The 17,715-nt window shown below is 35.9% G+C and overlaps 2 protein-coding genes across 5 annotated transcripts; both read right to left on the bottom strand.

The window, feature by feature from the left end:
- Positions 1–840: 840 nt before the first annotated feature.
- LOC140784087 (uncharacterized) lies at positions 841–8,732 on the bottom strand. 2 transcript variants are annotated; one of them, XM_073131280.1, is made up of 14 exons: positions 8,347–8,732; positions 7,430–7,661; positions 6,385–6,454; positions 5,812–6,008; positions 5,649–5,724; positions 5,468–5,551; positions 5,268–5,347; positions 5,051–5,177; positions 4,792–4,851; positions 3,956–4,006; positions 3,703–3,861; positions 2,783–2,915; positions 1,382–1,575; positions 841–1,297 (listed from the first exon to the last, which is right to left on the bottom strand). In XM_073131280.1, exons 2-13 carry the CDS (start codon positions 7,600–7,602, stop codon positions 1,406–1,408), a joined length of 1,380 nt encoding a protein of 459 aa, XP_072987381.1. In that variant the 5' UTR covers positions 7,603–7,661; positions 8,347–8,732; the 3' UTR covers positions 841–1,297; positions 1,382–1,405. The 2 variants fall into 2 exon arrangements, with proteins under 2 accessions (XP_072987381.1, XP_072987382.1); XM_073131281.1 differs by having other exon boundaries at positions 7,430–7,603; positions 8,347–8,543.
- Positions 8,733–9,810: 1,078 nt separating this feature from the next.
- On the bottom strand, positions 9,811–17,344 carry LOC140783921 (DEAD-box ATP-dependent RNA helicase 37-like). 3 transcript variants are annotated; one of them, XM_073131055.1, is made up of 7 exons: positions 17,228–17,344; positions 16,043–16,922; positions 15,808–15,891; positions 14,238–14,480; positions 12,249–12,416; positions 11,971–12,084; positions 9,811–10,633 (listed from the first exon to the last, which is right to left on the bottom strand). In XM_073131055.1, exons 2-7 carry the CDS (start codon positions 16,808–16,810, stop codon positions 10,100–10,102), a joined length of 1,911 nt encoding a protein of 636 aa, XP_072987156.1. In that variant the 5' UTR covers positions 16,811–16,922; positions 17,228–17,344; the 3' UTR covers positions 9,811–10,099. The 3 variants fall into 3 exon arrangements, with proteins under 3 accessions (XP_072987156.1, XP_072987155.1, XP_072987154.1); XM_073131054.1 differs by having other exon boundaries at positions 17,207–17,248; XM_073131053.1 differs by having other exon boundaries at positions 17,139–17,246.
- Between the last annotated feature and the right edge of the window lie 371 nt (positions 17,345–17,715).

Raw genomic sequence — 17,715 nt, 5'->3', positions numbered from 1 at the left:
ACCATTGAGTTTGGGAGGTGAATTGGGATGGCCTAGTGAGGTTGTCAGTTTGGATGATGTAAGTAGTAGTAGTAGTAGTAGTAGTAGTGGTGGTGGTGGTGGTAGTAGTAGCAGTAGCAGTGTTCGTTTTATTGGGTAATTTTGCATGAGTTGTGACCAATGGAGTAGAGAGTAGAAGGAAGGATAAGGAGAGGAAGGAAGTGAAGTGGACGAGAGTGTTGAGAGGAACCATCTTTGCTTTGATTGATGGAAGAATGGAGGATTATTTTTGGGTTCTTTATAGAGCTTTTGAGATGAGTTTGTTTGAAGGTATAGTGTGCTGGTGAAGATTGAAGAAGTGGAAGAGATGCAAATAGAATGAGATGAGCTTGCTGTTTTCTATTAGGAGATGAGATTTTGTTCTTCAAGCTTCGCAGTTTTGAAATGTTGGGCCCTTACGATTAAAGAGGTTTCGGAGATGGAATCTGGATATAATTGTGCATCTGACTTGGAATGGGAGAAGTTATTTTGGTGAAGAAACTAATCAGGCCTGGAGATGGAAGGTTGGCAAATGAAGATGCTCGAAGGTAGTTAACATTCTAGTTTGAAGGAATATAGAGGGACCTATTACCATCTTTCGTCAAAGCCATGAGCATAGTTCTATTTGTTAGTTGTTACTTGCCTTTGCCTTTGCCTCTTTATTTGGAGGAAGGCATGTGGTTGATGTGAGATTTTGCATTCATGCCTCCAAGTTTTGTAATCAAGAACACTTATGACGTACTTAATTATGCGTTCCATAGCTATTTCAGCAGTGCAAAAGTGGAAACAAGCTGATACCGTGAAAAGGAGTGGATAGAAGGATAGCAGCTAAAACTATTGATTCTGAATTCCACATATTAAAGCATGTACAAGCAAAGTTCAGAATAATTTTGCGATACACGTATACCTTTGCAAACGCAATAAATTATTGAATAAAATTTAGCAGGCACAGTTCCTTGTGCAAGAATTAATTGAACATCATCAAGACACGAGTTAAGGCCTTCCTTTTGAACTTGAGAATTGTCACCTTAAGTGTTACGGTCATCATACTTCTTAATTTACAGGATTTAGAAAGACAGATACATAATGAAGTTATTCCAACTTGCACCTTTTGTGTCAATAGTCCTAACTGTCTGGCCTTCGATTCTGAGATCTGCAACCGTCTATAAATGATTACAAATAATCTCCATGGTGATTTGTTGATGACGGAGAACTGTGGGGTTCTAGAGAGCAGAAGCCAGGTTGGGAGAGGTTAGATTAAGGTCGTTTGTCCATTCATCTGCAAATAATCAATACATCAGGCTGTTAATCTCAAGCGATTCTAACATCTAAATAGTGTAAGCAAGTAGAAGAAGAAACGTACACTCAAGATGCCCTATGCTGGAGCTTATACTAGAAGGGGTTCCATTAAAGGTCTTGAATGAGTGTCGGGAAGGTCCATAGTATATGTCACAGCTGCCGAAAGAAGTGCACAACCTGCAGGAACCAGTCCCAGGCCATATCGTGTAACTGAATGGCTGGTTGCAAAGCTATGGTTACTCCTGACATCTGGAGATCCTGCATTAGAAGTTGAATACGGAATTAAAAAAAGTTAATTGCCATCAAAGCAGTTCATGTTTCAAGAGTTCTGTAAGTTATAACATAAATTAAAAATCGAAGAGTCATTTCAAAAATAGTATAGATATATGTACAACATCACAGAAGGTGCCATAAGATGAATCAAACAATCATAAGCTCAAGTTGCCATAGTCTTTGACATATTTCTTTGCGGAGTCTTGGAAATATTTCTCAAAGATAAGAACAATGTACTAGCATGTAATACAGTTGACCAATTATACAAAAAATAAATATGAATACCGGCTTCCTATAAAAGTGAATAAGAACCACAAAGAGATAGGTGCTACATCCCAGAAATTTGTTACAACATGAAATATAGAGCTGGCCAAACACTAACAGCCGTGCAACATGCCAAGTGCCATTGCAGTGCATGCCACAGTGAGTACCATGCAGACAAAACAGGGCATATCAAAACATTGTGTAGAACATATAGTGAATTCTTAAAATTGAACCTTTGATTGAACTGATGTCCAACCTTATGAAGCATGGACACTTTAAATAGTATGCCATGTTCATGTCCGACACTCGTCGGACACTTGTTGGACACATATCGAACACTTCTACGAAGTATCCGATATTTAAGAAATTATAGAATAAATCAGACACTCCTTAGACATTCTTAAGACACTTTTATTTAATGCTACAGAAGTTTATAATAGAAATTATCTATTGCAGGAATTTCCTGCATATGCTATAGAAATATAACGTAAAAATCATAAGTTAGTGCATCTAAGAAAATTAATATTAATACAAATTACTGTAAAATCACATATTCGCCTATGCCATCCATTGTAGTCAAATAATGATAGTTGTTTATTGTCATAATATTGTATTGTATTGTCACATATTAGCATTATATTTTTGACTTTGTGATATTGTGTACATTTTGTTTTTCTCTCATGAATAATATATGCATATTTTTGTATTTAATTTGCAAGTTTAGAAACATATTTCTTTAAACGTATCAATAATATATATAATAGTTTTATTTCTTTATTTTACTGTGTCCTAAACGTATCGTGTCCTATTTTTTCAAGATTTATCATATCTCTGTGTCCATATCCGTGTCCTGTATACATATCCGTGCTTCTTAGTGTCCCACAAAGCACATGCTCCTTAGCAATTGGAATAAGATGATAAGAATTACCTTGGTAAGATTCAAGTACATACAATGCTATCCCACAGGACAATTTGTCCATAAAACTCAGTGATCCATACACAAATGCACAACCATTAAGATCTTCGCCAACAAGTATGCTTTCCATGCTGATTCCTGTGACCTGTGTGGTAAATAAATTCAGCTTCAAAGGAGAACATTGAATATGCATATCAATATATGTACTATTGCAAATCAGAAGGTACTATAGAGATTTCAGATATGCCAGATCAACTGGTCTTCAACAAATAGACCATTTTCTTATGTTGAGATGAAAAGATATATATGGAAAGTGACGAATGATACATGAAAAGATATCTTCCTCAAAAGCCCAATTATGAACCCCCAGAGTCTAATCGCACAAAAGCTTAAAAGGCAAAACTCTAATGCTACAAGAATAACATTATAATATAGGGAAATGTAAAAGCGACGAGGCTTATGGTGATTTAGTGATAATGCTTGAAGATAAAGCTAAAATCTCAATTCAAACATAACAACAGAAAAGAACCACTTTTTTATGCAATTTAAATCCTTCAAAATAGTATATGCAATTTTAAAATTACAGTTGAAAATTCGGATCAAAAGATCTCCCTGTAATATTTTAAGAATCTATTCATCATTACTCAAGTAGTACAGATGGTAATTCAGTGAATCTGAATGTTATGACTTCAGCATGGTTCAATATAATATTGGATTTTCTTCACCAATACAAATGATTTTCCTTCAGTTTTCTAGCATGATTCATTTATTTCATTTCACAGAATTATGGCTGTAACTTGCTAGGTGGTTCATATTCTCAACTCTCATTAAGGACATCAATTTTAGTTCCATTTCAGCAAATAGCACTTTTCAAGTAGACTATTTTACATGAAGTTCTATTATTTTGTAAGAACAATTCAGTTTGAACCTACCGTCATTAGTGCATTAGCAGCACCAATAGTTATTGACAAAACATACATAAGGTTGTGCATATTGCTTGGAAGAAGAAAAATTCCGGCACCAGAAAACATCCACAGAATTGATCCAGCTGTAAAGAAAGTCTTAAGGCGCCAACTGGTCCATCTTATCTCCTACATACAGGTAAAGGTTAGACTGTTAACTAATGCAAAGCTAGCCAATCGAGAATAAAACAAATCTCTCAACAACAAAGTTATTAAGAAGGACCTGAAGAATGACAGAAACTATGAAGCTGCAAATGTAGATAATGGCAGGTACCTGAAAAATATTATGAATTAGTATCTCACTGAAGAATGTCATGCCTCTTCATTCCAATAAAGAATCTTACAAGGACCATTACATATTGATCCATTATACACCTTTATTACTATAGAGAGAGAGAGTTAAAATAGCAGCTGACATAATATTGTGCAACCAATTATATTCCACCAAGATTAAAGATCCATTCAACATAATCTGAAGATTTAATACCCAAGAACCAAATAATGTGTTTATGCAAGGTCTCTTACATATACATCAATGGGATATAAAGTAATGTACCAACTACCAACTACCAACAACGCTAGTAACAGGATAACGAAATTTTTTGCAGATTTAACATTCTGATCGCAACTGTTGTTATAATTTACTTGTTATTTAGAGTTTCAAGTTTCAACAAATATGACCACCTTCAAACTCTAGATTTACATCAAAAGATTCTATTGAACTTTTAAAACTATCTGCCATTCAGTTGCCAAGGAGGTACACCAGCAGCTTATTTGAAATCTAACTAAAAGCATTTCAATGCCAACTGAGTTGCAACTGCTCATGTAGAGGATATAACATCAACAACAGTAAGCCCCTAGTCCAACCATTTGGAGTCCCCTAGTGTCCAAGATTTTTTCTGTTGAAAAGTAAGTCCTTGCTAATTCTTCTGTTAGAAAGTTAAAAAGACTGATGCTGTCGTCATTTTCAACAAATTCATGTGCTTCCAATTATCTGACCAACAAAATCATAGAGATTTAAAACTGTTAATGTAATCATCGTAAAAATTATATGCTTACCGAGGCCTTTGAAGTTTGATTCATCTCCAAGTCATTAATAACATAGAAGGCAAGAAGTGCCTAATCAAAACAAAGATATTGTTAGTCTCTTTCAAGCTATTCAGTTGAATAAATTGGTTCAAATTGCCGTCAGGTTTTATAGTAATTCCAAAAGAAAACAAAAGAACATAAAGATTTGAGAACCTTCAAAACACATACAAGTAGAATGCAATCATACAACTATAAGAAAATATTTCATGAATAAAAATAAAGAAAACACCTGTGAAACATTAGTAACTAATCTTGTAAGTGTGTAGACTAGTGCCACTTGATAATACAAAACCTTCCTAAACCAGTGAGCCCATGAAATTCGACCACTATTCTTGTGTTGAATTTGCTTCTTTAACCTAGAGGACAATAATAACGAAAAATTAGAAAGAGAACAAATCATAAATGAAAACAAAAACTATAGATGTGCATATGGAATATTAGCTTACTCTGGTTCTTTTGTTCCAATTAGAAAGATGCTGACAAAACAGCAACCCATAAAAATTGACGAGTATGCAATCCACCGGTACTGATCAAATTTGACACAATATAAGTGTAATGAACATATGAAACCTAACAATATGCTAAAAGCCAAAAACATACAAACAATAACCAATTTGGAGCTCATGGTTGGGAGATATAAAGATACCTGAACTATTATGTCGAAAGATTGCATGGTGTTATATACACTAAATACAGCTAAAGCAACAGCATATAGGCTCAGATTAGCCACCTGAAATAACCATCAGATCGAGAAAATAAGATCTTATACTTTGTACATAGGACATTATGATAAAATGGAGACATGAAAATTATCAGCAGATTCTGACCATTGTAAATGCATTACGACAGCTTGCAAGCGCAACTCTGCTTGTTGGATTCAAAGTGATACAATTTACCATCGACCTTTGGAAAAACATAAAGCAAGTCCAAGTGATGAAAACAGTCACAGATAAAGAAAATTTAGTAACCATTAAGGAGAGACAACTTTACATGTGTGAGACTTGGGTAACTGCCCAACCCACATTGAAAATGGCTGCAAATGTGCTGTATCCTATTGTCTCCAGCATAGATGAATCAGACTTCAAAACTTTACATGGCAGGCAGCCCCCAAAAACAGATGAGAAGGAAATTGCAACTAAAATAGATCCACCAGCATGCCATAGTTTGAAATGTCCAAACCGGTCTATCTGATATTAAAAATGTATTTCTCAGGAAGTATATTGTAAAGCATAAGATAACCAATATTTATAGACCAAGATAACTGTCCATTTATAAATAAACTTTGAGAATAGGATCTTAACCTTTTTTTATGAAGTACAAAAAGTAACAGCATAATAGTAACCACATTTATGTTTTCTCTACATCTCAAACTTATTTCTTCCATACTATACATTAAGTAACTCTGCATATATATATATATATATATATATATATATATATATATATATATATATATGTAATTGCATATCTGATTCACGTCCATATTCATAAATAGATATCATTAACTTATTAAAAGTCAAAGATTTTCCCAGATCTGAATAGGTGTTTGAATTTTTGACTTACCAGCTCTCCAGCAAAAACCGTTGTTAAGGCATCAGCAGTTTGACCAGCAAGCATCACAACAGCGGCATCCCTACAAGAGTAAATAACGAAGTAAAAGTAATAGAGTTGTTAAACAATATATTCAGAATCTAAAGTTGCAATTATGAGAAGTGTGAGGATTTTTTTTTCAGGACGTCAAAAAGTTAAAGAGTACTAGGCCTATGACACCAAATTGGATAACTAAGGTAGTGCACAAGGATCCCGCCAATGTGGGGTTTGGGGTGGGTAATAGGTTGGGAACCTTACTCCCACTGCAAAGAGATAAGACTTACTATCACATAATCATATCACTAATAACACTGAAGAAAAATAAATAAGCCATTGGTTGACTGGGTTTTCTTAAATACTAGGAAATCAATGCTCAGCCAAATGCAAAGTTTAATGAGAGAAGAATACAATGAAAATTTTCCCTAGAAAGAAACAGAAAGAAGGAGATTCCTTTCACTGAGAGAACTTACTAAAAGATAATGGTCTAAATTTAGAACTTTTAAGTATTAACATTCCCAAGTAGAAGGTTGTGATAAAAATTCAATTGTATCAACAGTTCCAAATTACTATGACAGAGAGGGATGTGGGGATCATGTATTACATTCTCTCTTTACTTTCTTAATTTCTAATTTTCTATAGATATCATAATGACATTGATATTAATTTTGCACGCTTTGTATTGAACTAGTCTGCAAATCATGTGGATAAATCAAAATACTGTAGAAGCTTCATTTTTTTAGTTATTATAAATTTCAAAAACCTTTTGATTCTTTGAGTTGTCATGTCGAGCTTAAACAAATTTTATACTTTTCCATCTTCTATAGATCAGATTTATGATGACATCTAGATCTTCAAACTTCCCACAAGAGACAAAGCTATTGTAGACACTGATTTGAGTGAAAAAAAAGGAGAAACTCTATACGGAAAAGTGCTATGACAAATATCAAGTAAAGAAAAGATAACAGATAAATAAAATTCTATAGTAAACAAGGAAAAGCAACACTGCATGAAAACATACCTTGGACTAAGTCCTATATCTGTCAAGAACAATAACAAATATGTAAACCAACAAGCTGATGTAATATCATTCAGCATGTGACCAGAACCATAGGAAAGTATTGACAGTCTCCCCAATGGCTCAGCATTTCGTTGTGCTTCAATTAACGACTCATCACAATTTACATTAACCATGCTGCAAATATGAGATTAAAAATCAATATTCCTGGAAATGCCTCTTACTCATCCATCGCCTGCATAATGACATTAAAGATTATTCAAAAGTGCAACATAGTAATACAAATCCACAAAAAAGATTGCTTTCATGGGATAAGCTTCACGAGTGAACTTTTACACAAACTCAAAGTAGAAGGTACTTTCTAACAGTTCTTTACTCTTTGCTTCCTGTAACAAAATGTTCTGCCTAGCTGATGAATCCAAATGCATTTCACATATCAAATCCTGTGAGGCATCTAAAAGGGCAAGTTATACAGTTAAAGAACCCTAAGGATTCGTAAGATTCTAAGACCCTTTATTACACACGGTTCCATAATTTCCATCAAGAGAGTTACTAAACACCAACCATTCTAAAGCTAATACACAACCTAGGGGTTGCAATGTCACAGTTCATTCGGAATATACTGAGACTCTATCTGCAGTAGATACTTGTCTATTTTGCATAGCACCAGAGGAGCATGATGATATTTGAGTCAAAACCCTCATCTAAGACCAATAAAAAGCCAGCTAAACATAGCAAGAATCAAACAAGAGGGAAAACAGCATCAAGGATATCAATTAAAAAGCCATGCAAAGGAAACCCATTTCGCCAAGCCTCAAAAGGATTCTAAAAGTACGAGCACCCATGGGATGCAAAATTCAAATACTTCCCAAATACACAGCTAAGAACTCCTAAACTACAAGAGACCGCAATAAATTTACCTTCAAATTGCGAAATAAATGAAGCCAAGCAAAGAGCAGTTAAGGTTCTTCAATCAAACAGTATCAACCACAGAGCAAGTTCAATCGTGGCAAGGACAAGGAGGAGACGGACAAAGATGGAGACTAGCGAGAGAAAGGGAGGAAGAGCAAGTAACGGAATGGGAGGTGCAATAAGCGTTACGTCAGAGTGCACGCCATCTGTTTGAACCTTTGCCACAATTAAAGGGGAAAATATTCCAATTGGACGCCAGGGGCGGTTTAGGATCACAAGGTATGGGCGCCCGCGCGCCCGGGGTGGGAAATTTTCTTATATAGCTTCGCCCTGTTCGAAGTTTGGGACAATTTTGTTGCTTTCCTTCCATCTTTTAATATAAAAGAAGGGTCTCAAGAAGAGGAAAGGTTATCTTTTTCTCAATTAAAAAAAAAGGGTTCACATAGACGAATGGTTGATATATTTCCCACTTTATACTTCGTATCGACTTTATATATTAAATTAAGAAAACAAATATAATTAAATTATAAAAGTACCCTTTATCGTCTTATATATAAGAAATCTTAAGCTAATTAAGGTAATAATTATTTGTCGCCTTACGATGCTGTGTGTAGTGAAGAATGAGTCTTCCAATGAGCAGTGACGTTGTGACCTGACACGTGCTCTTAAATGGCCGATTACATGCCTGGTGGCGTAGATTTGGTCCGAAAGCAACGTCTTGCATTTCTTGGATCCCACATTAACGGAAGCATCGTCTACTTAATGAGTTAGAAAGAAGAAGGAAATTTGTTGCAAGTTTGTAATCCTACCGCATTTCTAAATCAAAACTGGTACTTTACATGGAATTGAATTATTGAGTGGAATGCTTAGATCCCACACACTTTATATGTGATAATTGATCAATAGTTGAGGAAATTATAGTTAACAGTTTTATGACAGGCTACAGCATCCAAAGATAAAGTTCCTCTCTCTCTCTCTCTCTCTCTCTCTCTCTCTCTCTCTCTATCTGTGTGTATATATATATCTCTCTTTTAACTCTTTTTCATAGCTTTCTTTTATTATTTTGAGAAAAAATTTCCCAACCTAAATATTATCCCAGAATTCTAGATCATTCCGTTTTTAAGTTGAAGCTAACTTGAACATAACGTCAATTATTAAACAAGTCAGACACGGAATACTGACTTGGACGATCATGTACATAAGTCTCCGCCCCTCTCTGCAGTCAAAGGCAATAAAAGTAGACTGAAGAGTAATTGAGCGTAGCTAACAATAGTAAGACAGAAGATAAACAATAGTTTTTCCTCCCATCCCCCAGTATCTTGTTTTTATGGTTAAAACTCCCAGAATATACAAGAACTCACAAAAGGGAGCTTAACAATAATCTAATTAGGGTTGCAAAGAAGGTGACTTGAGAAGAAAACCTTTTCCATCTTACCCCATGAAAAACTAGTCTGTGGAAGAAGTCACAAAAATAGAGGGAAATGAAAGACAGGCTGTGAGATTATCCCATGAAAAAATTAGCAGTCAGTCAAGTCCACCACTTACAATCCACCATAACATTTCTATCTATAATTCAGCCAGATCGCTACTGACAGTCAGGAACTGATAAAGAGAGATAACTGAATGAGGCAAATATGGGGGGAAGGGACAATCGCCCACTACATTTTATCTCTGAAAGTGTGAAACCCCATTAGAATTGTTTTTCAGGACAAAAGGGTAAATAGATATAAGCTGTTTTGAATTTTGAGACCATGGGATTAATCAGTCCCAAGCACTGGTCACCCCCTGACCACCATAGCCACCACCGTATCCTGATGGCGCCCCGTATCCACCACCTCCATAGCCTCCGCCCCCACCTCCACCATAGTAATCTCCACCTCCACCTCCACCTCCACCTCCGCCTCCCCTGCTGAAGGAGTTATCTCGTCGGAAGTCACGACCACCAAAGCGAGCACCACCACCTGATCGACGGTTCCTACCACCGCCACCATAGGAAGAACGAGCAGCATACCGTGCCAGCCATGCGGGTACTTCTTGGTTTGCTTCCTGCATGAGCTCAGACAATGGCCTTGCAAGAGACGAGTTGTTCTCATTGAAGAAGGCAGTTGCCAGACCAGACTTTCCAGCTCGCCCTGTCCTTCCGATACGATGAACATAGTCATCTATGTCATTGGGGAGATCAAAATTGACAACATGTGCCACATGTGGGATGTCAAGCCCGCGTGCTGCAACATCAGTTGCCACAAGGATTGGAGTTGCTCCACTCTTGAAGGATCTCAATGCATGTTCTCTTTCCTGCATGATATAAACAAGAATGTCCAAAAAAACGGCCCATTAACCAACAACCTGGAAACAAACACTAATGACCAACCAAACTAAATCTACCAAAAAGTTGATAAAATGGGCAGGCAGAATCATTAAGATAATCTAGCAGGGTTAAAAGGAGATGTCACCAGCTATTATGATATGGAATGAATTACCTCCACTGCAGTTCTAGAATTGAATCAATGGATGGTAATTAAAACAGTGGCAAGAAACAATGTCAGGTTATAGAAATTTCTATCCTGTGATATCTGTTTTCCTATCCCATCTTCCATTGTTCATCAATCTTTAATATACAAAATCTACTATAGGCTGTTTTGGCACCAATATGTAAAGGTGGGCATCACAATGACCAGATTACAAGAGTTTTAACCATGTAGCCTCGTGCAGCTGATGGAAAAATAATACAATTTTAGTATTTTCATACATATGGTTTATCCACATTGGATATCCTCCTTATCATTATAAGAAACTACATGTATATAAGACTTTTGTTTAGCATAGAACTTGGCAACAAAATATAATGAAGGGAATAGCAATTTGAGATGGGCGAGAGAGAAGTGAAAAAAAAGAGGAATCTGTCAGTTCACACTTTCACAATATTCATCATTACGCAGGTCTCTCCAGCTTTGCCCTATCTACATAGGTCAGCATCATAACTCAACCTCCTCCATACAAGAAATATCTTATATTGTCTAAGCCATGTCCAGAATTTGCAGTCCAGTCTTATTAAAGGCGTGAATGATTATGGAGAATAAAAAACACATCTATGAATTGCACAAAAGAGAATCTAATCTGATATATATGATATGTATGTTGAAGTGCCCAATCTTCTTAGCTTTTTCATTTACCCAGTAACCAATAGAGAATCCTGCTGAAAGGAACTCCATTCTAAATTTCTAACCACTTGGTAAAAAAAGCAGCTCCACACAGACATGACATGAAACTCTAGAAGATAGCACCAAAGAACATAAAAGATAAAGTTCATGATAAGTAATTTCATTCATGCATTACAAGAAAAGCAAGTTACATGAAGGAATTATTGAGTCTCACAGGTAAAATGAACTGGTTTCAAATGAAAAGCAGATCTAATATTAGCGCTTTAAATTATTTAATGACTAAAAATGCCAAAATAGAGTGAAACTAAATTATACAATAAAATGCAACAGCCCGACAATATGATATGATTAAAAGCTTCACCTATGTATGTATATATAATTATGATAAGATATATGAAGTGCAAGAGATATTTATAAAACTAACACAGTTATAATGACAACAAATATGGTGATAAATCACGACTCTCCTACCTGTTGTGTTCTATCTCCATGAATTGTAGTGGCGGGAAAGCCACTAGTACATAACCAGTGCTCCAATGCATCTGCACCTCTTTTTGTCTCAACAAAGACCAAAGTCAAAGCTTGCTACAATGATAAAACTAATCAGTATCAGTATAAGCAGATAAAATACGTTATTAAAAAACTAACAACAAATTTGAAACTTGAACAAATAACACGCAACACCTTTCCTGTATGGAGAGGAAAAGGCTAATGAAACAACAAATAATATGCATGAAGAGGGATATTACCCTCCCATGAGCACCATTAGCTCTCTGGGCATGAAGAAGATCCATAAGATGGCTCCGTTTGTCTGCCTCAAGGACAAACTCAACTCTCTGGACAATCAAATCAGTACTAGAACCAACCCTTCCAACAGCAAGAAAGATGTAATTGGCAAGGAAATCAGAAGCCAACCGCTGCATGAGAAATATATTAATAATTGTCAGACAAATAATATGTTAGAAAGCTTGCCAAAACTAAGCAGGAGGCAAAGAGGAGGAAACATTTACTAAACTCTATTGCATGGACACAAATTGCTTCTGACTGGACTTATCCTAGTGAAGGATTCTGGAGAAGATAAGAGTACAAAATCATAGTGTAAACAACTACAAAATATGCCTGGTGATATTTTGAGTTCAAAAGAAGATAATCTATGGATTCTATGTTCCACATGATTCCCAAATTATATTCATCTAACAATTAGTGAACATTCACTATTTAAGTTTGCTTAATTCATCTAACAACATCACCACTATCATCATATTAACAAATATGCATCATAAGATCTAAATCTTCTCAGATTGAATTAACTCACAAACCAATTTTTATCTTTTACTATTTCAAATGTATCCTCAACTATCAAACTCTATTGAGTTTCAAAACTTTAACAACTCTCCAAGCCAATTCAGATTTAAATGTTGAGAGGTGAGCTTGTTCAAAGCATCTAAGTCTTATGAGTTAAAAGTGTAAAACGAGTTTCAAGGTGTCCAACACATATCCAAGATATTCTTAATCTTTTAGTTAGAAGAATATACCAAGAAAGGACTCATACAGAAGAAAAAGAAAATATTGCAGAAACCCAGGCGGCAAAATAATATATATATATATATATATATATATATATATATATATATCAACAAGGCTTTTGTACAATATATATATTGTATTATCATGTTTCACATCATGCTCCAAAGGTTTACTGACAATATCAATGGTGTGGCACTGAAAAAAAAATGTTCTTAAATATGCATACAACAATTATAAACATTTCCTCCATCTAGGTTTGATTTACTAAGCCATAAATGACCAAATATAACATAATAACCATCACAGTAGTAAGAGCATCTTTGGGCATGCTCAAGAAAAGTACCTTCACAGTTTTCTGAGCAAAATGTTACAAATGACCCCCAAAATCAATAAAATTTGAATTTACCTTTCAAATAAGTCGAAGACAATAAGGAAGACTTCTCCCAAAGTATAGTAGCTTTTGGCAAGTGCTTGCTCAAACAATACTTTAGAATTGGATCTATCGAACTTACTTCTATAAACAGAAGAAGGAAAGGAAGAAAAGCCCTCAAACACAAAAAAAAAGCCATATCCTAATCTACTCTTTTACTTAAATTTACAACATACATATGCCCTACTACAGGCAGTATGTACTATCACATTTTAAGCAATCACATCTCAGACTCATTCCTAATGCATTGTATACTTCCATATTCTACCAATCTATCCAAGACTAAAGAAAGGCGAATCCTAAGCCAAATTGTACAGTCTAATAAAGCAAAATCTCAATGGACATTAGTCCTTTGAAAACAACATATTCAAACCTGAACCACCACCAAAATAGAAGAATTATAATTAGATACAATTGGTTTGCATTTAACTGAAGCATATGTAAAGCCATAATAATAGGAATTAGGTAGCTAATGGGTTTTCCAAGTCGCCACCAGAACACCAGTGACCGGCTAAAAATATTCAGAACTACAAAACCAATTTAAATATCAGAGAATTTAATAATACATAACTATGAAATGAATTTGGTTAGAATGAAGACTATTCACAAGGATAAAATCTAAAGACTACATATTCTCTAGCAACTGTAAAAACTAAAAAGGTAGTCTTTGCTGAGTGTTTGAAATGCTGACAATCAGAAAGTATAAAGGCATCTGATTAATAACAGACACTAAAGAGAAAATTAGTAGTGATAATAGAACAAGAAAGAAAAACAAAATAACCTGTATCTCTTTGGGAAATGTGGCACTAAACAGCATGGTTTGCCTTCCACCTCGTGGCGGCATGTCCATCTGTTCAACAATTTTACGGATCTGTGGCTCAAAACCCATATCAAGCATTCTATCAGCCTCATCAAGAGCTAAATATCTAATCATCTGCAATGAAACTCTAGCTCTCTCTAGCAAATCCACCAAACGACCAGGAGTTGCCACAAGAATCTCAACGCCTCTTTCCAGTTCCCGTAACTGCAAAGATTCATGGAAGTTAATCAGAAATACAGTATAGTGACTAACAGGAATCTGATGCCTAACCAAACTAATAGGATACCAAAAATTCAGGAAAGATTCCAAAATTGATATCACTTAAGAAACTGCCGCAAACCTAATCAGTCAAAAAGTGTATCAAACATTTGAAAAATAATCCATTACAACAATGAACTCAGGTGATAATTAACATGAGAAAGGACAAAATCTCAAGATGATTTCCAGGTCACCTGAATTCTGTAGCATGTGTTGATATCAAACTGGTGTTGATAAAGGTGCAGGAGTCTAAAATAAATTAAAGAAAGAAAGCACTTGAAAATGGCTATAAAACGTGAGATAGTGAAGTACATCTAGATCTAATTAATTCTACATATTTATCGTGATTCTAATTAATTCTCTAACTAATAAAGCCTAAATTATAAGGCCCCGGTTTATTTAAGATAAAAGAAAAAATCTAGAATAGTTATTCTGGGTTCTTACTCCTAAAATTGTTCCTCGGATATTTTAATATTTACTCGCAATATAGAAGAATTGTGTAATAATTATCTTTGATATGACATAAAATTAAAGTAAAGTATAAATAAAAAGTATAAATTAAGTCAAATACCCTTGATTTGACATATAAATTTAAATTTATGTTCTCATTATTTATAGGTATGCAATGAGATAGGTGGATGGTAGGAGAGAGGAAAAAGGATTTTTAAAATATTTTTAGTCAAATCAGAAGCAAAATTATAATTGGGCTTATGTGCGGAATAATTCAAATAATGCTTCTAATCTAGAGTAGGAATAGGGATAATTTGATGTTTACTTTCTAATCTAGAAAGGGAAAAAGAAGATAATCCTAAAACAAACAGTGGACTAACACAATTGATATCTGAGAAGGAATAGAGGGAGCAAGCAAATTCAGCAAACTAGGTCAATCAAAATAAAGCTTCCAGGACACAATCATACACTATTATTTAATTATGTATAAATCAAAAGGAAAGTCATTAGTATCATAGAAAGTTGTGGAAGTGAAATGTGTTCTACAAGAACATAAGCTGCAGATGCAAAAAGGAATTTTTTCCAAAGTAAAGATCAAGAGAAAAGCTCCTCCATTAACATCTATACATAAAGTATAAGCAGCCCTTTAAGCTAACTTTCTAGAAAGGGTTAAGATAGCAGAGCAGACACACAGTCAGAAGCTACTTAGACAATCTAAAAATTAAACTTCGTAGCATCATATGACATGCCAAAGAACTAAAAATCATAGAGTAATGTTAACAATCAAATGGAAACAAAACAAGACAAGAAATGTAATAAGAACCTGCTGATTAATTGGGGCTCCTCCATATGCAACAACCACCCTGACACCAGTTTGATATGCAAATTTTCTTGCTTCCTCATGTATCTAGGGTGCAAAACATACACGAGCACAATGAGAAGAGAAAGAAGTAAGAATTGCTAAAATATTTCCCTACTGATATTAACAATAAAGAAGCAACACACACCACAAAACAAAAAACAAAAAACAAAAAAAAAAAATCCAAATTAGAACATACTTGCACTGAGAGCTCCCGAGTAGGGGACAAAATCAAGGCAAGAGGGAATACCGCCCTTGCACCCCTTGGCCTCTGCGGTGGCTCCCCCCTCATGATCCCACTAATGATAGGGAAGCAAAAGGCTGCCGTCTTGCCTGATCCTGTCTGAGCACAGGCCATCAGGTCCCGACCAGCTAGGGAGATCGGGATCGCATGACGCTGTACCGGCGTTGGCTTCACATATTTGCAGCGGCGTATGTTTTCATTCAATGCATCTCCTAAATCAATCTCAGCAAACGTGTTCACCGGTGGGGGTACATTATCCCCACTTGTCTCCACCGGGATGTCCTCATACGCATCAAAATTGATCCCGGAGTTCTCCTGGTCATCAAATGCAACCTCTGGGGTATCATCGTCATTTGTGAAAGGATTCGCCTCACGTTCCCTACGGTCCCAGCCACCCGTTCTCGAGGACCAACCGCCCTTTCCGCCACCATAGCCACCACCGCCAAAACTGGGGCGACCCACATCACGGACAGGGCTACCACCCCAGCGAGACCCACCAACGGCACCAGCATATCCAGACGAACGTGCAGCACCAGAAGACACGTCGACAGGCAAAGGAGCAGACTGCTCGGAGGGTGCCGGCCGGTGTCGGAGATGAGGAGGAACGTAACTACTGCGAGTTGGACGTGGAGCGGCAGCAGCTGCGAAATTGTTGGCAGAACCGCCGGTTGCGGACGCCGAGCTCTCGGCGTTCGCAACTGAATCAGCCCATGAACTTCGCATAATTTGCCCCAAATTACCTAAACCCTAGCTCAGTCTCTTCAACGCAATATAAAATCCACTTCAGATCTAAGCAGGCCGCAGAACAGGCGATCAAAACCCTAAATCTGCCTTGCTGCGAAAACCAAGACATAAACAAGAATCACGACTAACTTCCAATAATCAAATGAAAATGCAGTAAAATTCGAGACTTTAGCGCATATACCGCCCTAAAAAAACCCAAACGGACGCAGAAAAGAGCAAAAAAAATCCAAGAAAAAAAGTTCAAATAAATCAAATCTAAGAAAGAAATATCGATCTAAAGGAATGAGGATTGCATTTAGATAGAAACCTAGACAACGAGAAAAATATGAGAAACCCTCAGACGAGAGTGCGAGAGAGAGAGGGAGAGAGCGAGACCAAAATATCTTGCCGTCTAACCTTTTTAGACTCCTCCAACGCGATATCTTCTATTGGTCGTCGCTTTTTATTGCTGGACTTGAAAAAAGAGATGTATACGCTCGTTAGCTCGTATCAATCGAAAGGACACTACTGTTTTGAAATGTAGTAGAAACGAAATGGAATTTGGACTTCGGAGCATATACGGATACTAGGGCTGACGTGTCACTATCAGAGAACTTTCTTTGCTGTCCTAGTCTCGCAATTACTATGCAACTCAGAAAATATTTTTAAAAACAGAAAAATAAAATAAAACTCAATAAGATGCCCCAGAATATTATTAATAATTTAGTCTACAGATTCATAGGTTAATTATATTTTGGTTTCGGTGTACAAATTGAGCCTTGGGATTTTCTACGTAGGAGGGGTAACATTGCAATCATAGGTTAACCTGTCCCATTAACTTGTTATGTATTACACTTTTTATTTTACACAGGAAATCATAATAATCATCAACAGCATTTAGAACT

Source organism: Typha latifolia, chromosome 3 (genome assembly GCF_019914945.1).
Source record: "Typha latifolia isolate L0001 chromosome 3, TyphaL0001v2, whole genome shotgun sequence".
Classification (NCBI taxonomy): Eukaryota; Viridiplantae; Streptophyta; class Magnoliopsida; order Poales; family Typhaceae; genus Typha; species Typha latifolia.
Note: the sequence above shows the minus strand (reverse complement) of the source record. Positions and strands in the feature narration are given on the sequence as shown.